The following is a 22,784-nucleotide window of genomic DNA, read 5'->3' as shown; positions in this document are numbered from 1 at the left end:
TCCGGATGGGAGATATGTGCTGAAAGTAGATTAAGGACCAAACATGATGGCCTCTCAGTATCTGTATTGCAAACCATAATGCCCAAAAGTAGAGTAAGAAGGAAATTATCTGCCATAGAGGCAGGGGGTGGGGTTGGGTGGGGGGTGGTGGGATACTGGGGGTGGTGGGATATTGGTGTTGGAAAATGTACACTGGTGGAGAGATGGATGTTTGATCATTGTATGACTGAAACTCAATAATAAAAGCTTTTTAACTGTGTCTCACAGAGATCTAATTAAAAAAAGCGGGGGGGGGGGGGGAGCGCAGGGGCTCGTGTAATAGCACAGCGGGTAGGGTGTTTGTCCTGCACGTGGCCAACAGGTTCGATTCCCAGCATCCCATATGGTACCCCGAGTACCGCTAGGAGTGATTCCTGAGTGCAGAGCCAGGAGCAACCCCTGAGCATCACTGGGTGTAACCCAAAAAGCAGAAAACCAAAAAAAAAAAAAGGGGGGGGGGGAGATGGCAGGGGAATAATGACAACTTTGATTTTTTTTTATTTATGTTAAGGGCAAATGCTATAATATTTGGGGTTCTTTACTTTCATAAGATAAATGGCCCTAAGGTGTATGAACTATACTAAAAAAAAAAGGTATAGTATTATGTTTTGTCTCTCATGCTTTTTTTTAAAAAACATTTATACAACTCCTGTCTAAATTATCATTAGTAATTTAGCAGGGCTAAATGAGACATTTAACTGCTTGTCCTCTAGCTTCTGACCATCTGACCAGTGCTTACTCTCTAAAAGGTCAATTCTCTCTAGTGCACCCAATCCAAGATTTGAAACGATTCTCAAATGATCTCACTTATCTGTAAGAATTGGAATAAGTGAACAAGGAAATGCCAGGTATTAAAGGGAAAAGCCTAGATCGCCCTTGAAGCTAGAGTGTAGGAAGGGAAGGACAAGAAAGGAAAAAACTGCACTGGGGGAATTAATGAGGGGCAGGGGCCAAGGGCCTCTAGTACAGCAGTTCTATAACTCTACATTCAAACCATAGTTATATTCCACAATATCGAAAGCAAGAAATCCTAACCACAACAACCAAACTTAAGGAGCAAGCTGGGGAGCGGGAGGAAAGCTGGAGACACTTGTGGAGGAAGATGCTCAACTGGATCCGGGGAATTGGAGACTCTGGATTAAGCTAGAACTCAATACCTGAAAGTTAACTGTAAATAACTATATAAAGAATGGTGCATTAACTTTAAAAAAAAAATTTTTTTTTAATCCTCAGGGGTCAGAGAGATGCTATAGTGTGAAAGGCACTTGCCTTGCACATGACCGATCTGGGCTGATTCCCAAAAGCCACGTGGACCCCTGAGCATCACTAGGGGTGATCCCTGAGTGCAGAGACAGAAGTAAGCCCCGAGAACCATAAGATGTGGCCCAAAACAAAACAAAAAAGAACAATCGTCCTCCAAACCAACCTCCTTAACTATCTCCTAAGTCAATTATTCTTCTTACCAGAAAAAAGCGCTAAAAATTATTTGTAAAATATGTGACCTTAGAAAATGAAACACCTATTAGATTCTCATTTAATTAAAGTTAGCAAACAACTCAAGTGAAACACATCTATACACTTTGGGCAGATTAATAAAAATATTCTGAATTTTATGTCTTCATTTGATTTTGGGGAGAAGATCTGAAGTTTGCCCTAAATATCACTTGTACAAATTATATCGATCATTAACATGCCAAGTCTTGAAGAAGACACAGCAAACAGAAGAGACCCAAATCAGCGCCTTAACTAGAAAAATTGACAGCTTGAAAGGAAGACCTGATCTGATATTCATGCAAAAATGGTGGTTCAGGTCACTTTGGCAGATTTGCAGGGCTGGAGAGACAGTACAGAGGATAGGGCAGTTGCCTTACACTAGGCTGACCTGAGTTCAATCCCTGGCACCTCACATGATGCCGAGTCTCGAAAGGAGAAATCCCTGAACACAGAGCCAAGAATAAGCCCTGAGCACCGCTGGGTATGGCCCCCAAACAAACAAAAACCAAACAGATTTACAATCAGTTATATGTTAAAATGCCCATGGATTAAATTAGGAAGGAAAAAGTGCTTTTAATTTCATATTATTCTTTCAATGTGCAAATTATCCAGTGACGTAGTGACTAACATAGTCCTTGTACAGCCAAGGAAGACAGGTATTGAAAGGTGAAATCAGTTGTCCATTTTCAACATTAGTCAGGATCTGAAACTAGGCACGTGGGCAACCATCCTCTCAGTATCTCACAGTACTCACAACAGGCTTTGAACATCAGACTCATCGGGGGGTGTTGATCAACAGTCTAGAGCAAATGAAATTAATAACCTTCTTGGGACACTGCTCTATTCAAAGCACACAATATACACTAGAAAAAAAGAAATTATTCATAAAATACCAGCAAGTGCCCCTTAACCTACTCCTCTCAGATGATTTGAATTTAGAGAAATATGCATGCTGGAGAGGAATAAATATTTGGATCCAAGACCACAGATTCTGCGTGGGAATAATTAAAACGCATACATTAAGAATTATAAAATTCATAAAAGTTTGCCTTTTTTAAAAATTTTTATTAGCGAGACATCATGAGGTATAGCTGTAGACTTACAAATTTTTGTGCTTGGGTTCCAATTATACAATGATCAAATACCCATCCCTCCACCAGTGCCCATTTTCCACCACCACGGATCCCTGTATCCCTCCCACCCCCATCCCCTCCATCCCCCCCTGCCTCTGTGGCAGGGCATTCCCTTTTGTTCTCTCTCTCTTATTGGGTGTTGTGGTTTGCAAAAGAGGCACACAAAAGTTTGCCTTTTTATATTCTATTTTTGTTCCATAGTATTGAAAACTGTACAGTACTACAAATTAAAGGAGGCTGGACAAATGGTACAGAGATTACACAGGCCTTGTAGTGGCCAAGCCCAATTCAATCCGTAGCATTGTTTGGTTCCCCAAACACCACTGAAGACCTAGAGACCCCAAACAGTGCCGGGGTGGCCTGGGTTAGCCCTAGCACTGCAGAGTCTGCACAGTGACACCAGGACTATGGTGGATAATCTTGCAAACTCTGGTGGTGGTAAAGGTACAGAAGTAACTCTGTACAGCAAAACCATAAGCATTAATACTATCGCAACTGTGGTACCTAAACTACAATAAAAAAGTGGGATTGTTTTGTGTGCATGTGGCTGGGGGGAGAGAGGGATAGGGAACATACAACATTTCTTCTGAAGCCAGTATGATATTTAAAAGGTATATTTGAAGCAAAATGAAATTAGGAAATGTAGTACAATGTTTACCTGAAGGCCTTCTACAAACTGTTTAACTGAGGGTTTCTTCAACACAGAACGAAGTTTAACGGTCTCCGAGGATGGACAGTTCCTCACGCATAGCGGGCTCACCATGGACCTCACTTCAGGAGCTGGGTTTGTGTTAGTGTCCATGAATCTGTCAGGTGTGTTGGCTGCTCCTTGGCCCTGCACACAGCGGGCGACCTTTATGCCTTCAACATAAACATGTGTGCATTAGAAGAGAAAGACATTGGAATCCATTTATTTGAGACCAAAAATATTTTGTTTGTGCAAAGGAAATAACAAGCTATTATGAAACTCAACCCTGATATTTCCTGCTTAGGGAATAGCATCTGGGATTTCATTTGAGAATATAAGACACCAGAGAAGTGGTATTGGTTGCAGGCTTTTATTCAGATTTAAGAACTGAGGATACAAGTCAAGGGAGTTCTGGCCCATGGAAATCTAAGTATCCAGGAAATCAGGTAAAAAAAATAATATTCATAATGTCTATGACCCACCCCCCAAAGTAATTTGAGGGGGCTGGAGAGATAGTACAGAAGTTGAGACACCTGTCTAGCAAGTACCTGCAGCCATGAACCTGGCTTGAATCCCAGCACAGCATATGGTCCCCCAAGCTCTGCTAGGTGTGGCCCCTGAGCACACAGTCAGGTGTTGCACAAAAACAAAACAAAACAAAACAAAACAAAAAAAACTTGAAAGCCAAAGAGATAGTACAGGGATCAAGGTGCTTGCCTTACACATGATCAATCCTAGTTGGAGCGCTAGCACTGCATATGGTCGCCTATCCTAAGCACTCAGCCAGAAATAGCCTCCAAAATATATTGCATGGAATATGCTAAAACAGGTCTAGATTACATTTCTTTCCCCATCTGTTTTCTTCATCTCAGTAAACAACACTGCCATTCTCCCAATTCCTTGTGCCAAAAAAGTTCTTTCAATACCCTTTTCATTAAACTTTCAGTTCCATTAATACATAGTTGGCTTTATCTTCAAATGTACTAACAATCTAACCACTTCTTACTTCCTAACCACTATCATATCACTGTGGTTCAATCTACCATCTTCTTTCACCAACTGTTTTGTGAGTCCTACTAAGTGATTTCTAGATCACTGGCAAAAAAGATAGCACAGGGGTTAAGGCCTTGTACATGGTTTAATTCTTGGTACTGCTTATGGTCCCTTGAACAGTCAGGAGTAATTGCTGAGCACAGCCTACTGTGACCCCCAAACAAACAAAAAAAGCAAGTGACACTAAGCCATTCCCCTCTTAAAGTCCTTCTTGGGCTTCTTTCATGGTGGACCTCCCAAGCGGTGCTAAGCAAGCACAGAGGCTGAGCACGAGGGCCTCCGAGTACAGTGCTGCTCAGCTCCTGCACTTCAGCAGCACTCAGGGGCCTCCGGGACTACACCCAGTGATGCTCTGGGGCCTCCATGTTTACAGCCAGCATTGTTTGAAGGCCAGGTGGTGCTGGGGAAGGAATCTGGATCAGGAGCATGCTAGGCATGTGCCATAACTTTTCACTGTCACTGTCCTCCCGTTGTTCATCGATTTGTTCGAGCGGGCCCAAGAACGTCTCCATTGGAGACTTTGTTGTTACTGTGTTTGGCATTAACGAATACATCACGGGTAGCTTGCCAGGCTCTGCCGTGCGGGCGAGATACTCTCGGTACCTTGCCGGGCTCTCCGAGAGGGGCAGAGGAATCGAACTCGGGTCAGCCATGTTGGCTGCGTGCAAGGCAAACGCCCTACTGCTGTGCTATCGCTCCAGCCCTGGCCATAACTTTTATTTAATTTTTCTTTTCTTTTTTTTATTTTTTTGTTGTTACTGTGTCTGGCATATCGAATACTCTCGGTAGCTTGCCGGGCTCTCCGAGAGGGGTGGAGGAATCGAACGCGGGTCGGCCATGTTGGCCGCTTGTAAGGCGAACGCCCTACCCGCTGTGCTATCTGAACCAGTGATAGGGAGTTTGCCTTGCATGCACTGGCCCGGCCCAGCCAGGTTCGATTCCTCCACCCTTCTCGGAGAGCCCGGCAAGCTACCGAGAGTATCTCACCCGCACAGCAGAGCCTGGCAAGCTCCCTGTGACATATTCAATATGCCAAACACAGTAACAACAAGTCTCACAACAGAGATGTTACTGAGTCCGCTCAAGCAAACTGATGAACAATGGGAGGACAGTGACAGTGACACTGATTGAATCACCATGAGAGAGAGCATTACAAAATTGTTCACAATTGTGTTTCAGTCATACAATGTTGTAACACCTACTCCTCCACCAGTGCAATTTCCCAGCACCAGTGCTCCCAGTTTCCCTCCCACTCCTTCAAATCACCTCCCACCCCAGCCTGCCTCTATGACAAGGCACCTCTCTTCTCCATAACTTTTATACCAAATACACTAATTATAAGGCAGAGATTCTTTTGAATAGATTAAAAAAAAAAAAGACCTATAGGTCTTTAAGGTAAAGAGCCAGAGCAATAGAACAGTGAGCAGGGCTCTTGCTTTGCACACAGCTGACATGGGTTCAATATCTTGCATCCCATATGGTCCCCCGAGCTTGCCAAGAGTAATCACTGATTACTGCTGGTTTGGCCCTCAAACAGAAACGATAGGTAAGTTGAAAGTAAATTCAGTAACTTCCTGGTGATTTGTTTTACATGTATATTGATTTTGGGAAAGGAAAATAATTTTTGAATGTTGGTCTTTATTATACCAAAAAAAAAACCACCCAAAAATTAAAAAACAAAGATAAAAATATCTAATTTTCTAAAAAATACATTGTTAGGACTGGAGCGATAGTACAGTGGTTAGGGAGTTTGCCCTGCACAGGACCGACCCGGGTTCAATTCTCAGTATCCCATATGGTCCCCTGAGCACTGCCAGGAGTAATTCCTGAGCATCACCAGTCTGACCCAAAAGAGAAAAAAAAATGCATTATTAATATGTTTAGAGATCTTTTACTTTGTAATAGCTCTATCAGCTTGGAAATATTTGCCTATTTCTCACTGGTAGCATGTTAGAACAGAAACTGCTGTCTTTCACACATTAAGAATTTTGAACCATTTCTACTAGGAACATGAGTCCCTAAAACAGAAAGAATTCTTTTAGCTGTCATAAATTTTAATATACAGCAACATAAATGATGACTGAATAAATCTTTCAGTGGGTGAATTGGTACATGTACTAGGGAAAAAGTACTTACCATTGGAAGTCCCGGTGAGATCTGAAAGTGGAATAGACTCTTCAACCAAATATCCAGACTGTGTTAAGCAAGTTTCAGAAGATTTCTTGGGAAAATAATATTTAAAATATTAAAACTTTAAATACAGGATTACATATCTATACAGAGAATTGAGGGATCATTAAGGAAATCTGATTTTAAACCAACCAATCACTTTATTATCTAATTGTTACAAAATTATAAAGTTAGTCAGAATATAGTGGTCTCCTCATAGTAAACTGCTGTTGCTTACCAGGGGTCAAGTGAGGTCCCAAAACATTATATATAAAGTGACACTGAAAGCGGGCTAGAGAGCTAGCACAGCAGGCAGAGTACTTGGTTAGCATACTGCTGACCCAGGTTTAATACCCAGCACACCATATAGTCTCCTTCCTGAGTCAGAAACGATCCCTGAGCAGAGTCAGGAGTAACCCCGAATAAGTCGAGTGACCCAAAATCAAACAAAGTTATGTTGAAAAACCACATACATATATTATACAGTATATTCTGTAAGTGTTCTATTTTTACTGATGTTCTTAACTTCCTACCTTGCTAAATTTATAAATCAAACGTTACCAGGGGTAGAGATTTCCCATCATGTATTTTAAAAGCAGCTTACACACAGGTTTTGCTATTATCCATAGACTCACACATCCACAGTGGCTCTGAGAACTTACCAACTGAGGATATGAGGGTTGATTCTTTCTAACTGAATTTTTAACACTTTACCAATTTTTGATGACCTTGGAAAAACGTATAGCACATGTTTTTGTTTTCAAATTGCTTCAAGTCTAAAAAATTACGTTAACTGCTTTTTTGAAAGAGAAAAATTGTAAACTAAAGAAAAAAATGTTGTGATTATTTAATCCGGTGTTTCCCAAATTGAGCGATACTGTCCCACTCCCTTAGCCAAAGTGGTAGTGATGGTCTCACATGCACGGGGAGTCAGGTGGGGAACAGCACGTGCCTTCTGTTTTTCCACTTACCAGTTCCTCCATGGAAATCTACCTTCTTTAAGTGAACAAAAGGTAGGTTTCCAAGGAGGCACTAGTGATATGGGATAGAAAAAGCTCAATGGATAGGACAGAAAACACACTCACAAATGCATACCCATTTCTAAATCACAGTATGGATCTAAATAATCAAAATTCTAATAAAACTTAGTATTGATTCTGTCAAATGGGTATTTAGATTAACTAAAATAAAGCAGAGAGAGAAATCAGCTTTGAAGTAACTCAGAGATGGAAATAAAGTCTGCTGGACCCTGAAAAATAATTACTCAAACATCTACTTTATTAAACTATTTAGCAATTGGTTAGTCTAAGTAAGATTAAAGGACTTATACTGGCTCTGCGTGACAGAGGGGATAAGCGAAAACTTTCAACTATAATGACATTAGGTGTTTTTTCTCACTAAAGAAATGAGAAAGGCCAGAAAGCACCCCCAGGTATTCCCCCCCCCTTAAAAAAGGGGGAAGAAACCAGAGGGATGAGAGCAATAGTACAAAGGGTAGGGTACGTGCAAGGCCAGATGCACAATACCACATATTGTCCATGAGACCCATCAGGAGTGATCCCTAGGCACAGACTCAGGAATAACCCCTGAGCACAGATAGGTGTCCTGCAAAGCAAAACAAATGAAAAATTGGAAATGACTGTTCACACCAGAACTAACAATACAAAGCAAAAAAAGTTGTGAAAAAACTATCTCCCCAACTACAAAATTAAGGATCTTTATTATATCTATCATACTTGGTAGTCATTAGGTAGGTTACAAGGTACGAACATCCCAACAAACACTTTACAGAAGCAGAGCAAAGAATTAATTGTCCAAAAGTACCCTGATGAGTTTGAGAGAGAGTACAGCGAGTAGGACTTTTGCTTGCATACAGTCAAGTTGGGTTTTAAGCCCTGGGGCCCCATATGGTGCCCTGAGTCCCTCACAAGTGAGTCCTGAGCACAGAGCTGGAAGTAAACCCTGAGCAATACCAGGTGGTACCCAAGAACAACAACAACCAATAGCACTCTGACTCTGCCTTAGTAAAACACCAGCTAGGAAAAAGATAACCCTCTGACCTGACACGTACAGCTCAGATAGAATCTCTACCTCATTTACCAGGTATTTGAATAGTCATATGTGTGCCTCCCTCAAAAGTCAAAAGGCTCAGGGGCAGGGCTGTAACTTTTTCATGGGATACTGCCACATCTATAAAAATCTCTTCACATAGAAAATCAGAGAGGAGGTACAGTGGGTAGAGAGCTTACCTTGCTCACAGCTAACACTGGGTTCAATCCCCCAGCATCCCATGTAGTTCCCAAACCCCACCAGGAGTGATCCCTGAGCACAGAGCCAGGAGTAAGCCCTGAACACAGCTGCGTGAGGTAGAAAGAGAGGAAGGGAGGGGAAAGTAAGGAAGGGAGTAAGGGAAGGAAGGAGAGGAAGATGGGAGGGGCGAATACCAGAGAGTTTAGGAGAGACAGTTTAGGGGTTAAGATACTTGCCTTGCACACAGATAGCAGATTTCCAGTTTGACCCCGGTACCACATCTGGACCACCAAGCACAACCAGAAGTAATTCCTGAGCAGAGCCAGGAGTAAGCCCTGAGTACAGCCAGGTGCACCCCTCCTTTTTCCCCACCAAAAGAAGAAAAATAGAGGCTTTAATCCTTTCAGAGTATTCAAGAGGCCAAGGCAATAGTCCAACAGGTAGGACCCTTGCTTTGCTTGTAACCAACCTGGGTTCAATTCCCAGCATCCCATATGGTGCCCCAAGCACCGCCAGGAGTAATTCTTAAGTGTAGAACTCAGAGTAACCCTTGGCATCACCAGGTGTGGCCAAAAAAAAAGGTCTTCATAATCAAAATACTGAACATACTGATCAACGATGGCACCAGCCAACAACAAAAATTAACAAGCTGGAAATACATATAAACACACAAAATTTAAAATGCAGTTATAAGGGAAAACCACAAGGTATTATAATTGAGAAAAGGTTTTAATGATTTAAAACTGTCTAGCCAGAAAACCAATGCTTCATTTTCCTGTTTCCATGAATGAATTACCTCAGAAGGATCCGCACGAAAATTTTCAACAGCAAGTGTTCTATCTGTTTTGGGAGAAGTGGCAATGCTGAATTTCTGGAGATCAAGAGTGTCAGTACAATTTTCATCGTTTGGCGACAATAATCTCCGACGTTTGGGCGACTTTGCAGAAATCTCAGACTTCTGACACATACCAACTCTACTTTTGGGGGCTTTATACATAAAACAAATACAAAAAAAGTCATAATTTTTTCCCACAACTTTATTTTCAAATACTCCATATATCATAATTTTAGTAAAATTTTGCTTAGGTCTCTATCATATACTGTAATCATTAAAAAAATTCTACAAGGTATGTTACTCAAAAAGGGAAACTAGGGCCAGAGATAGTACAGGGATGGCTGGGTTTGATTCCCCAGCACCATATATGGTCTCATAAGCACCACCAAAAGTGATCCCTGAGAAATCCTATTTTACAATGTTCATAAGTAAAAAGTTCCGACAGCACCTGGAATAAGCCCTGAGCACTGCTAGCTGTGGCCCTAAAAACAAAAATAAAAAAAGAACTCTAACAGAAAGGCAAGAGAATATTACTACTAATAAAAGCAAAATAATTAATTTTTTCAGACTTTAAAATACACAAGGCTATACTAAAATACACTCACATTTCTTAAATAGTAGCTTATTCTATTTTTAAATTGACAATGGAAACTTTCCTTTTGAATATTTTAAAGGTTGTAATTATGTTCTAACAATAATTTTTTGTGTCACTGTCACTGTCCTCCCGTTGTTCGAGTTGCTCGTTTTATGAAAAATAGAGCCATAATGTATCTACAAAAATTTCTTCCAAAAAGATCTACAGAATTATAGTAATCTGCTACAATGAGTAACCTGAGCATCTGCAGAACTATAGTAAAAGCAGCAGATAAAGTACCACATAAAATACTTAAGAACACCAATGGCAACTGAAAACTAGCCCAAAACAAACCACCACATATAAATGAGTAAGAGGGAGGCCATGTACTATAGGTAGCTGGATGGGTAACAACAATGCACTTACATGCAAAGAGCTAATGGAGTGCTGCTGAAGGTGATAATCTAAAAGTTATGGTAAAGAATATGGCAAGCCATTGAAATGTGTGATTAGATATATGTTTATACTATCAGGACCCATTGGTAATTCATGTAAGCACTGTAGCACTGTCCTCCCATTGTTCATCGATTTGCTCAAAAGTGGGTAACGTCTCCATTGTGAGACTTGTTGTTACTGTTTTTGGCATATCAAATATGCCACAGGGAGCTTTCCAGGCCCTGCCATGCGGGCAGGATACTCTTGGTAGCTTGCCGGGCTCTCCAAAAGGGAAGGAAGACTCTAACCCGGGTCGGCCACGTGCAAGGCAAAATCCCTACCCACTGTGCTATCACTGCAGCCCTATTCATATAAATGCTTAGAAAATATAATAGTAAGTCATGTTCCGATTAAGGTCACAACATACCATTTTGCCACACAATCTAAAGAAATGAATGAAATGCTGAAATGAATGCACCAGTGCTCACATTTGAACATCTAACCACTTGAACATGGCCATGTGGAAATGAAGGTTCAGGAATGCCTGTTGACCTATTTTTGTTAAAGGAAACCCCATATCTAGACTTTTGGATGGTAGGTCCCAAGATTCACTTAAAATCACAGTTTTGTTTGGGTCAGGAATGTGACTCAGGATCAGAGGAAATGCCTGGAAGATATGTAGGCCTGGGTTGGATCCCTGGCACCAGATGCCTCCTTGCACCCCTAACCCACTTCCTTACTGCAGCAGCAACCAAATAAGTTTGTGTTTTCAAAGTGTTGCTTTTGCATGAGTTGGAACAAAATCTTTTGTCATGTATCAGAGACTTGCTTGTCTGAATAAATAAAAGTTCTCAAGTGAATTCTCTCTACTCACTCAAGTTTGTTGTCATGAACCCTTCTGTCTCTGAGAATTCAGGATGCTCCAAATTTTTCTCATTTTCCTTTATGGAGTAAAACACTGACTGGAAGGCAGAAATGCGTTCTCTTAAAGAATTAACATTTTTCTGATACAGACCAGGGCTTCTCTGCTGAAACACAGACATATTTAGGAGCTTATTAATGTAGAAACTATTAATCAAAATAAATACTGTTTCTCAATCCAAGCTACCATTGTATCTAAAAGTGGATACATAGATTTCTTAAAGGTCAATGAAAGTATATCAATGAGAGTCTCTTCTCTCTTGAATCACACATTTAAAAAAAATTTTAATTAAATCACAGTGAGATACAGTTACAAAGTTGTTCATGATTGTGGTTCAGTCATATAATGTTCCAATATCCATCCCTTCACCAGTGTACATTTCCTACCATCAATGTCCCCAGTTTCCCTCTCTGCCAACCCAACACCCTCCCACCCCCCAGTCTGCCTCTATGGCAGGCACTGTTCTCTCTCCCTTTCTCTGGAATCACCTATTCTGCATGTGAATGCTCAGTGTGCTGCCATCATCTTAATGTCCTCTCTGCTCTTCCCCTAGCTTTTAGCAAAACCAATGCAAAGAGGAACAGCTGTGTGGAATGTCAATAGTGAAGTAAGTCCATAAGCCATGTAAGAAATCTGAGGAGGCAGAAAACACTTTTTAAAAGGCGTCTAGGGCACTGGCAAAATCGTACAGGAGGTAAAGACACTTGTTTTAATACGGCTTTGAAGACTGAAGTCCTGGTTCAAATTCATTGAGCACAGCCAAGGGTCAATTCTGAGCACAGAGCTAGGAGTAGCTCCAGAGCACTATCAGATGTGACCCCCCCTCCCCCCCAAAAAAAGAGCATCGAGACAAAACATAAGCTTATTTAGTTGGGGGCAAACCAACTTGCACCAACTTGCACAAAGGATTCTTTCGAGGTACTTAAAGAGTTCTTTCATAGCTTAGAGCTCATAATCTAAGACATCCCCAGTGAGTCAAATTTTAAAAGAAAAAAATGGTTAGCACAAAAATGTTTGAAAAGTTAACCTAAGAGATTACAATAACACTAAATAGCACTCAATCCTAGAGATAAGGCAGAAAAAAAGAGACAGAAAGACCCTATTTGGAAATTTTACCAAAGGTTTGCTAAAACTTTCTGTTGCAAATCTGCTTGAGGCCTTTGTCACGTTTCCTCCCAGTGTAGCACTGTCCTCCAGTTGTTCATCAATTTGCTCACGTGGGCCCAGTAACAACTCCATTGTGAGACTGGTTGTTACTGTGTTTGGCATATCGAATACGTCATGGGTAGTTTGCCAGGCTCTGCCGTGCGAGCAAGATACTCTTGGTAGCTTGTCGGGATCTCGAGAGGGGCAGAGGAATCGTACTTGGGTTGGCCCGGTTGGCCGCATGCAAGGCAAATGCCCCACTGCTGTGCTATTGCTCCAGCCCCCCCAGTGTACATTTTATTATTTGTTTAATTTCATTATTCGTCTGCCACCCATTCACAACACTTCCCAGGATATAACCTCATGTTTATTACCTTCTCTCCTTTAGCTCTCCCTGGCTAAGTTTTCTGATTTCATGAGATCTTACCTCTTTAACAGCTGAAAGCTAATCATTCATTTAAAATGATTAGTTTAAGCACAGTTCTCTGGATGCTCTGCTAACATGGGCTTAACCAAAGTCATCAAATAAAATTTATATTGACAGGGATGGAAGTGACAGTTAAATATAAATAACATCAAGTTTAAGAGCCACCCTTATAAAATAACTACTGAGTAAGTTCTTTTATCCAGTTTCTTTTTATTGTTTTCCTTTACTATTCAAACTAATATATTTCCACTGATTTGGAGTTTCTGTCAATTAAAAAAAAAAACAGGCTGGAATTAAAAATAAAAATTACCTCCTGATTAGATATTGTCATGAAGGAAAATCAATTAAAATCCTGAGGTCATGTTTGATGGTAAATCTAGTCATACACTAGATTCTATTCTCAGTTCAAAACACTCATAAAACAAGCTCTATTACATAATAATAGAACTTGGAAATTGATGATGTAAAAACTTTTATGACAACAGCATATGCATTATCGAAAAACTTATTATTTATTCATATAAATAAAATATAAAAAGTGTTATCTCAAAGTTATTTTACAATTTACTTGAGAGTGTTTCTTCAAAGTCATTTTTAAACATTTTTTAATATCCTAAAAATGTGAAGTACTTTGAAATGCTGCTTCAAACAAACTAATGATTCAACAGTCAAATTGAATTTCCTATTTCCTGACAGAGAAAGAGAACAATATTTATAAGTAAAAAGTACTGATATTCAGAATGTTCAGCTTTTGTGACGCTTTTGTCTGATGAACTGGTCAGTCAATAACACTTTCTACATAGCAGATTCTACTCTAGCTTAGGACAAAGGGAGGAAAATACCATTCTAAAGTGAAATTATGACTAACATATTAGTAGAGTTGTAGGTACAGGAAGTGCTATTGAACAGGCAGAAAGAAATGAGACTGAGAAACAAAGTGCTACTTCAGGGACAGTGCTCCATCTGAAGTAACACTTGATTTGAAATTTGAAACAGTGAGAATGTGGTAGTTAAGAGAAGCCAGAAAGCCAGCATGCCAGGGGAGTGGAAGCTGAGATGAGGCTAGAGTTTGACAGAGTTCTGAACAGGGAGGTCAATGCTATTCTTCAATAGGAATTTGGATTTAATTTTTAGAAAACCAGGTCATGGAAAAGCTTTCAGTAGCATAATGAATTAAATGAATGAATGTGCAGCTGAACAAATAGCTCAAAGCATGGAGGCTTGGGTTACACCCTCCACATCATATGGTTCCTTTGAAGCATTTGGTGCCAGTAGCACCAAATCAGAAGTAGTCTCTGAACCCTAGGGCCCAAAAATCAAAACAAAAACAAAATACTAACTGTAAATGCTAGGATTTAAATCTGTGGAATGGTGGATGGATCAGTTAGGAAAATGCAGTTAGTGTCTAAAAACAAAAAGAAAAACGGGCAGCACTGTAAGTGTAAGAACAGAAGGACACAATTCTCCAAATATTTTTAATTTTAAACACCATGAATTACAACACTGTCACTGACAAGTTTTCGTGGGTACAACATTCCAGCACCATACTCTCCACCACAATTGTCCCAGACTTTCCCTACCAATCCTACACAACACTGCCTACTACCCCCATCCCCAACCCCGTCCCCCATAGCGATTCAATTAAAAAAATTTGCTTGTAAGTGCTTAAAATTACTTTTAATTTTTATAAAAATACAGTGTAGGTGACCAAGGAAGTAATACAGGGTTAGAGGTGCACTCTTGTTGTGTGGTACCCTCATTTGTTCCCTGGCACTGCATGCTGATGCTGGTTTGACAACAGGAAACAAGCAGGTTTGCTATAACACCTTCCCACACTCACTGAAGATTTGGGTAAAGCATAACTACCAGAAAAAAATAAAGGGACAATGACAGGACTCAACATGAGAACATTAAGACTGTATCCGCAGGGGCTGGAGTGATAGCACAGCAGGTAGGGCATTTGCCTTGCACGCGGCCAACCCAGGTTCGATTCCCAGCATCCCATATGGTCTCCTGAGCACCACCTGAGTAACTCCTGAGTGTAGAGCCAGGAGTAAGTAACCCTGTGCATCTCCAGGTGTGACCCAAAAAAGGGGAAAAAAAAAAAAAAGACTGTATCTGCATCCCTTGAACCCACAGGTCTTGCTACAAATCAATAAGGGTCTTTTAGAGGGTCCAGAGGGCTGGAGCAATAGCACTGTGGGTAGGGCGTTTGCCTTGCACTCGGCTGATGCGGCTGACTTGGCTGACATGGCCAACCCGAGTTCGATTGCTCCGCTCCTCTCGGAGAGCCTGGCAAGCTCCCCATGACATATTCGATACGCCAAACACAGTAACAAGTCTCACAATGGAGACGTTACTGGGCCCACTCGAGCAATCGATGAACAACGGGAGGGCAGTGACAGAGAGTCCAGAGAGATTCGGGATTCAAGGACTCAATAAACAGATAAGGATAGGAGAGCTGCATAAAAACCAGGAATGGTCCAATTCTTCCCCAAGGAATAGTGAAACGTCTACTGAATTCCACAGCAGATTTTCGAAGTTCTACAGCCCAGGAATTCCTCACAAAGAAAACTGATCCACGAATGAGAAAAGGCCATTAATTCTGACTTTTGGGACTTCATCCACTGGCAAAGTTCTTTTGTTCTACACAGAAATATATCTGTCAACATACTCAATGAAATTCCTTGCAGGTTTTTTAATTCCAAGATGGAACTCAGGCCTCTAACATGCAACGTGCGGGGCTGCCAGCACGTTAAGCCTGTGTTTAGCCCACTGAACCCTCTCTCTGGCCCAGTGCCTCACTTTTATTTTTCAGTTTATTTTTTTGGTTTTAGGGGTACTCAGGGAACACTCCTGGCTCTGTGATCAGGGACTACTCCTGGTAGAGCTTGGGGGACCATACGGGCTGGGGATCACACCCTGGCTGGAGGCCTACAAGGTACACTCTCTACCTGCTGTACTCTCCAGCTCCTACTGCTTCACCTTTAAAGAGAAACAGGGAAAACCTGGCACCTGGAAAAAGATCTGAGCACCAGACATAGCCTAAAATAACCAGACAGAAAACAGAATATGAAGGAAAAAACATTCTGTGAAACAAGAAAGAAAACTCCTTTCACTGTATTGTCTCAGGAATCCACAGTAAAAGATAATGTTGTATAATTGTATAACAGCAAAAATAGAGCTTTTAGAAATCTTTTCATACAAAGGATTAGGAATCAAGACACTTGTTGAGTGAATGACATCCTCAACTCTCTAAGCTAAAATGTACTGTTAAAGTAAATGGAAAATATTTTAAATCTAGATTTCTCTAATTTAAAAAAATTCTCTATTTAAAAATAAAAAATTCTCTAATTAAAAAAATACCCCAAAGGGTTAGTAAGATATAGAGCAGTTCCAAAAAATAAGATAGTAAACAAAAACAAAAAATCAAGGAAAAAGAGAAGGCAAAAAGACCAAAGGAAAAGGGTAAATAGCAAGGATGGTGGAAGGAAAGCACAAAATGACAGCTGTCTAACAAACTTAGATGCAAACTACGACTAAGAAAGAAGAACCCATGGACAGACTTCAAATTTACAATTCCCTTAAGTTCCCTAAAGTTTGGGGAAGAAATTATGTAATGTTTTAAGTTTAAAAAACAAACTCCAAACAAAAAGACCATATTAATGACAGGATATACAAGTTGCACAAGAAAGGAAATAGAGCAATAGCTAAAAACATCTACATGATTAAAAAATACTCCAAACTGGAATTTACACAAAGATTACAAATTTACACTGGTGAAAGGGAGAGTGCCGAAATAGTTGCAGAGAGTCTGTGTGAGAGAACAAAATCCTAGCTTTTGAAAAATAATTAACACTCACAGTAAATCTCTCAGAAACATCAATTATCCATTAGCTTACTCATGCCCATCAAAACATTTCCACATTTATCACCCCTATTTTACACGAAGAAACAGTTTAAGGAACTTGTCAAAAATCACAGTTATAATACCGTAATTCAAACCTAAGCATGATGCACACTTGGTATCTAAAGACAGTTTTCAGAAAATCATTACACATTTAAAGTTACTGATGACCTTGAAGACACCTTGTTGGTAACATTTGTGAGTATCATTCTTTCTTTTTGATTTTTCTTTCTGTTTTTTATTTATTTATTTTTTAAATTTTTTTGGATCACATCTGGTGATGCACAGGGGTTAATCCTGGCTCATGCACTCAGGAATTACTTCTGGTGGTGCTCAGAGAACCATATGGGATGCTGGGAATCGAACCCGGGTTGGCCGCATGCAAGGCAAATACCCTACCCGCTGTGCTATCGCTCCAGCCCCTTCTTTCTGGTTTTAAGGCCACACCCGGCAGTGCTTACTCAAGGCTTATTCAGGGATCACCCCTGGCTTTATGGGGTCCCAAGGATCCAAGTGTCCTACTTGCTGTTCTATAGCTCCAACCCCTGGATATTTTTCTTCACACAGCACAAAACCCGAAGATTTCTTTATGTGTGTTACAGTATCAAAAAGGGAATCCCACCAGTTTTGTTATAATTTATGGGTCTTTCATTTTGAAAGTATAGCATCGACTGATAATTTGGCAGATCTTCCAAAATGTTAACACATTTTATTATGCTTGGTTTGCTCGAGCGGGCCCAGTAACGTCTCCATTGGAGACTTTGTTGTTACTGTGTCTGGCATATCGAATACTCTCAGTAGCTTGCCGGGGTCTCTGAGAGGGGCGGAGGAATCGAACTCGGGTCGGCCATGTTGGCTGCGTGCAAGGCAAACGCCCTACCCGCTGTGCTATCGCTCCAGCCCATTTTATTATGCAATGTCAAAATAACATTCATTAATATCTCCTCTGGGCCATCTATAAGAAAAGTTAAGCTACAGGGAAGTTTTTAAGTTCCTAAAAGTAAAAATAAGTTTTTCAAAATACTAAATTAAACTCATTATTTAACTAGTAAGAAATATCTTCATTTTTCCTTAGTTCACAGATGATTTTTAAAAACTTTGCATTTATTCACAATGATTTTCAAAGTTGTGAATAAAAGTTTTGGGAACTTGGGGCTGGAGTGATAACACGTGGCCAAGCTAGGTTCGATTCCCAGCATCCCATATGGTCCCTTGAGCACTGCCAGGAGTAATTCCTGAGGGCAGAGCCAGGAGTAACCTCTGTGCATTGCTGGGTATGACCCAAAAAGAAAAAGAAAAAAAAAAAAAGGAAAAAAAAGAAAAGTTTCGGGAATTTAATGTTTCAACACTGACCATATCACCAGTGTCAGCATCCCTCCATCAATGATCTAAGGTTCCCTCCCATCTTCCTCCTTAACAAACTCAATTTTTTTGGTTTAATTATAATTTGGGATAAATGTCGCAATAGCTTGTGGTTTTGATGCTTACCATTTTAAATGGTTCCTATAGTTCTGTAGTTTGCAATGACCTCATCTCTATATCAGTGTGTTCAAGGACCCCGACCAATGCCTCATGTTACTGCCATTCTGCCTCCTGCTCTTCTCTCCTCCCATCATTCTCTCTTACTTCATTCTCATTTCTGAAATCCAGTGCCATGGGTTTCTCCACATTGACGTCTACCATTCTCACTATATACTGCAGTTAATGAGAACATTTGGTATTTGTACTGACTTACTTAACCGGACAGCCCCAGTACCAAAGAAGTTTCATCTTTCCTTGTGGCTGCATAGTATCCCGTTGTGTGGATATACCACAATTTTAACGTATTTCAAACTTTAATAGAATATTCCTCATGACACCTCTCAGGATATAAACAGAACTCAGTGTACAGAAGTTGATTCTGATGATTAAAGACATAGGAGATAGTAAGGTAATGTCTTGATCTATCTGCACCCAAACGATTTTCCTAAAAATCTGGGACCCTCAGAGACCCTCAGGGAAAGATCCTAAATAACCCTTTACAAATGGGGATAACCTGGCTCCTGTGGGAAGGTGATTTTCTAAGTTTGGCTCTGGAGAGCAGCAACCTCCTAACAGCCATTAAAGGAGGCAGTTTTAGGTGTGTACTCTGGAGCCTGCTGAACAGCGAGTCAGTTCTAAAGAGCAAATGAATCCAAGTCCATTTTATGGTTTAGTGGTATCAGGTGGCCTGGGTCAGGGCTCCTCTATCCTTTGACCACAGAAATCAGTCTCTGTTGAAGGGCCTTCTTGCTGATTCTAGCATCATGGCCAGTGATCGCAACATCGGTCACTTTCTTACAGGGCTTAGGAACCTCTTCCAAAAGCAGTTTGGGGAAGGCAACAAGGATGGCAATTCCCATATTTGCCAACTTGCCTGAGACATCCTGGAAATTTAAATCACACTGAGATTTTGTTCGGGATAATGTGCAGCCTCCTCCATGGCAGGTTGTTCCAAAGGCCTCAGTCATACCCTATCCAATGCCAGTAGGGACATAACTACAAGGTTCCCATGGTGCCCCCAATGAGCACTGGTTGTCCCGTGAATTGGCAATCGACAGTGATGAAGATTGGTGAGGAGGAAAGAATGGGTGGATCCCTTCCTGTGTACCAACAATATCTGCTCCTTCCTGTCCACCACACACTACTCCACTCCGGCAAGATTGTGAGAAACGTAGATCACATTCAGGTTCAAGTCATGAGGGATTGTGTTAACAACCTTGGCAAAAGCTTGGCAGGTTACAAAGGTCATAGAAGAGTGGCTGACCCAGGAGTAATTTCCTGCCTCTACTATTCCTTTCAGATAACCCTGACTCTTTGGTAAAGCAATCTGTGCAAGGGCCAACTGGTGGGCATTGGCTATACTCTTGTCTTTCTTCAGAGCTTTCTCCAGAGGTAGCAGGGCATCTCTGGCTACCTGGTACCTTGGCTTCCACTGTGAATCATCATACACATACACTGTCCCTTATGGTTGATGCCCATTTTCTTGGCACCATATTTATTGAAAATTTCATCCACCATCGGAATTTCTGCATAGTGGCTGCCTACACCCACAGTCCTTAATGAGCCTCTTTCTGTGACCCTGGCAGAGACCTTGTTGAGGTAGGTCTGCAGCAACCTCCCATACTCCTCACAGTGCTCCTTGTCCTCAGCCCAGAAACGGTCTCCTGACAAGAAGCAATGCACATCCATCTCCAAGGCCTCCTTTAAGTTTATGGCATTCATGGGGATGACATCTTTTGATCCCACACCAACAGAACCATGGTCAGATATGGCCTGGGCAAGTTACTCCTTCACAGGCTGACCTTCATTCTCATTGAAATTGGTTCTTAGTAAGTGAACACCACAGTGAATATCAAATCCGACACCCCTGAGGACACCACTGCTTCGGGTTGTTCAAATCAAAGGCTGCCATATCGCCAGGAGCAAACCCATGACCTGAATGAACATCAGGAAGCCCAACAGATCTATGGACAATCTCAGGCAGGGCTGCCACATTGCCTATTTGCCTTATAGCAGTCAGAAAGCCACCAACACCACTTCCTCAGACATTAATTTTTCCAGAGAATCTTAAAGCCCATCTTGATCCTCCAGCAGATTTTATAAATATTGTCTAAGAACTGCAGCTTATCATTATAGTTGCAACTCACGAGGCAATTATAGTGATAACTCAAGCCTCTGCTTTGCAGCTGCTGTGCAGGTCCTGAGGCCACAACTTCTTTACCCATTTATTTTTTTTGTTGAACAGTTGGGTTGTTTCCATATCCTGGTTACTGTACTAGGCACTACATTGAACATAGGTGTGCCTTTATCTCTTCGAATTAGCGTTTCTAAGTTTGGGGGTTAAGCACCAAGAAATGAAAGCACTGGCTCAAATAGGGGCTCTATTCTTACTTTTTTGGAAAAGGGTCCATACACACTTAATTTTTGAGACACTATTCCCAAGTTAGACTAACACTGATATGTATCAGAAATTCCTTCAAGTAAAAATGATGTTATGGATTGAAGAGATAGTACAGTGGTTTGGGTGCTTGCCTTGCATGTGGCTGACCCAGAAGCAATCCTTGGCATTGCATATGGTTCCCTGAGCCCCGCCAGGAGTGACCCCAAAGCAGAACCAGGAGTAAGCCCTCAGCACTGAAGGGTGAGGCCCAGGAAAAAAAAAAGTTCCATAAAAAAAGTGACTATTCAATTTATAGTAAAATCACACATGAATTAGTTAAACAACTTTCCTAAAAGAATTATGACAGCAGCTAGAAGAAAACATACCTGGAGAGGGGAATTCTGTACCAAAGGAGATTTCTCTGCACTCTTCAAATTCCGCTGCTGAGCAATAAAGCGAATAAGATGGTTTGTTTCAGGAGAACCCCGAGCACCAACTGTGGAGCGTCGTCTTGATTTTTTAAGGTAAGATGCCTTTTCTGAAACGAAACCTTCTTTTAAATTGAAATCAAGCATTAAAAATTATGTCCAGAATACCAGACACGTAGCAGAGAGAGAACCTTGTATACATGTAGTAAAGGAGTCTGAACAGAAACTCATGGGCAAAATAATGCATATACAATCAGTTGGAAGGGGAAGTTTTATCCACTGATTTAATGCACACTCTAAGAGCAATACTGGGCAAGTAGAAGGCATTCATCAAACAGTTGTTGAGTAAAGACATCATTACATTTTGATATCTCCCTTTTTTGCTCCATCTGTGATGCACATGGAATTCCCTGATCAGTTTCAATAGTAACATATGAGCAGTGAGAGTAAACAAGAAATTTGAATTATCTTATTTGAGGAGGGGGAGTGTTAGGCTCACACTCTGCTGTGCTCAGGGATCACTCCTCACCTTGCCCAAGGTAGGTGGAGACCCTGAGTACAAATTAAGTACCTAAACTATTCCCTATACCATCTCCCCAGTGCTTTAATGTGTTTTTTTTTTTAATTTTTGCTTTTTGGGTCACACCCAGTGATGCTCAGGGGTTACTTCTGGCTCTGCACTCAGGAATTACTCCTGGCAGTGGTTGGGAGAACATATGGGATGCCAGGAACTGAACCTGGGTCTGCTGTGTTCAAGGCCCTACCCGCGGTCCTAGCACTCCGGCCCCTAATGTGTTTGTAAACTTCTTACCAGAAGCACTGCACTAGTAAGGCAACTTCTCTTACCTGCAGGGCTCTTAACAAAGCTTTCAGGCGTGATTCCCAATTGCTCAACGGTGACTGAGGAAAAATTCATGGGCGATTTAAAAGCCTCTGGTACGCAAGGATTAAGAGTCACTTCAGCGGTATCTTTCTGAGTTGTTAAAAACTCCCCAATTCCCAAATTCAAGGAGACTTTTTCTGAAACACAACGTGTTGCGGGGGTGGGGTCAGACATTCAGGACAAATAACCAAAACCTTAAATTTCACAAGAAGGCAAGAGATCGCTACAAACCAGCATTCACAGCAGATTCCTGGACTTCACAGGCCTTGTCTTTTGAACTGGTCTCCATCTGAAGTAAAAAAAAAAAAAAAAAAAAAGAATAAGAAAAATAACCGGTCCTCCTGATTAGATGAATGGATAGGGCGGGGATATACTGTGACTGGGTCAAGATTCTCCTTCAGAACTGAACCCTTTAGAACATTTAGCTGGGAAGGCCTGAATACAGACCTTTGATTTATCCACTTGAAAGTACTTCCGCAGCTAAAATTAGAGAAAGAAAC

The 22,784-nt window shown here is 41.0% G+C and overlaps 1 protein-coding gene across 1 annotated transcript in view; it reads right to left on the bottom strand.

The window, feature by feature from the left end:
* The window catches only part of CDCA2 (cell division cycle associated 2), a 50,445-nt gene extending 27,872 nt beyond the window's left edge, over positions 1 to 22,573 (bottom strand). Inside the window, exons 1-7 of the mRNA XM_056118824.1 lie at positions 22,516 to 22,573; positions 22,239 to 22,421; positions 21,360 to 21,511; positions 11,545 to 11,695; positions 9,623 to 9,813; positions 6,544 to 6,628; positions 3,325 to 3,527 (exon numbers count right to left, since the gene is read on the bottom strand). Of these exons, the coding sequence (XP_055974799.1) occupies positions 3,325 to 3,527; positions 6,544 to 6,628; positions 9,623 to 9,813; positions 11,545 to 11,695; positions 21,360 to 21,511; positions 22,239 to 22,421; positions 22,516 to 22,573 (1,023 nt within the window). The remainder of the gene's footprint in view (positions 1 to 3,324; positions 3,528 to 6,543; positions 6,629 to 9,622; positions 9,814 to 11,544; positions 11,696 to 21,359; positions 21,512 to 22,238; positions 22,422 to 22,515) is intronic.
* Between the last annotated feature and the right edge of the window lie 211 nt (positions 22,574 to 22,784).

This window comes from Sorex fumeus, unplaced genomic scaffold, assembly GCF_029834395.1.
Source record: "Sorex fumeus unplaced genomic scaffold, SorFum_2.1 ptg000039l, whole genome shotgun sequence".
Lineage (NCBI taxonomy): Eukaryota > Metazoa > Chordata > Mammalia > Eulipotyphla > Soricidae > Sorex > Sorex fumeus.
The sequence above is the reverse complement of the archived record's forward strand: the minus strand, read 5'-3'. Positions and strand labels throughout refer to the sequence as shown.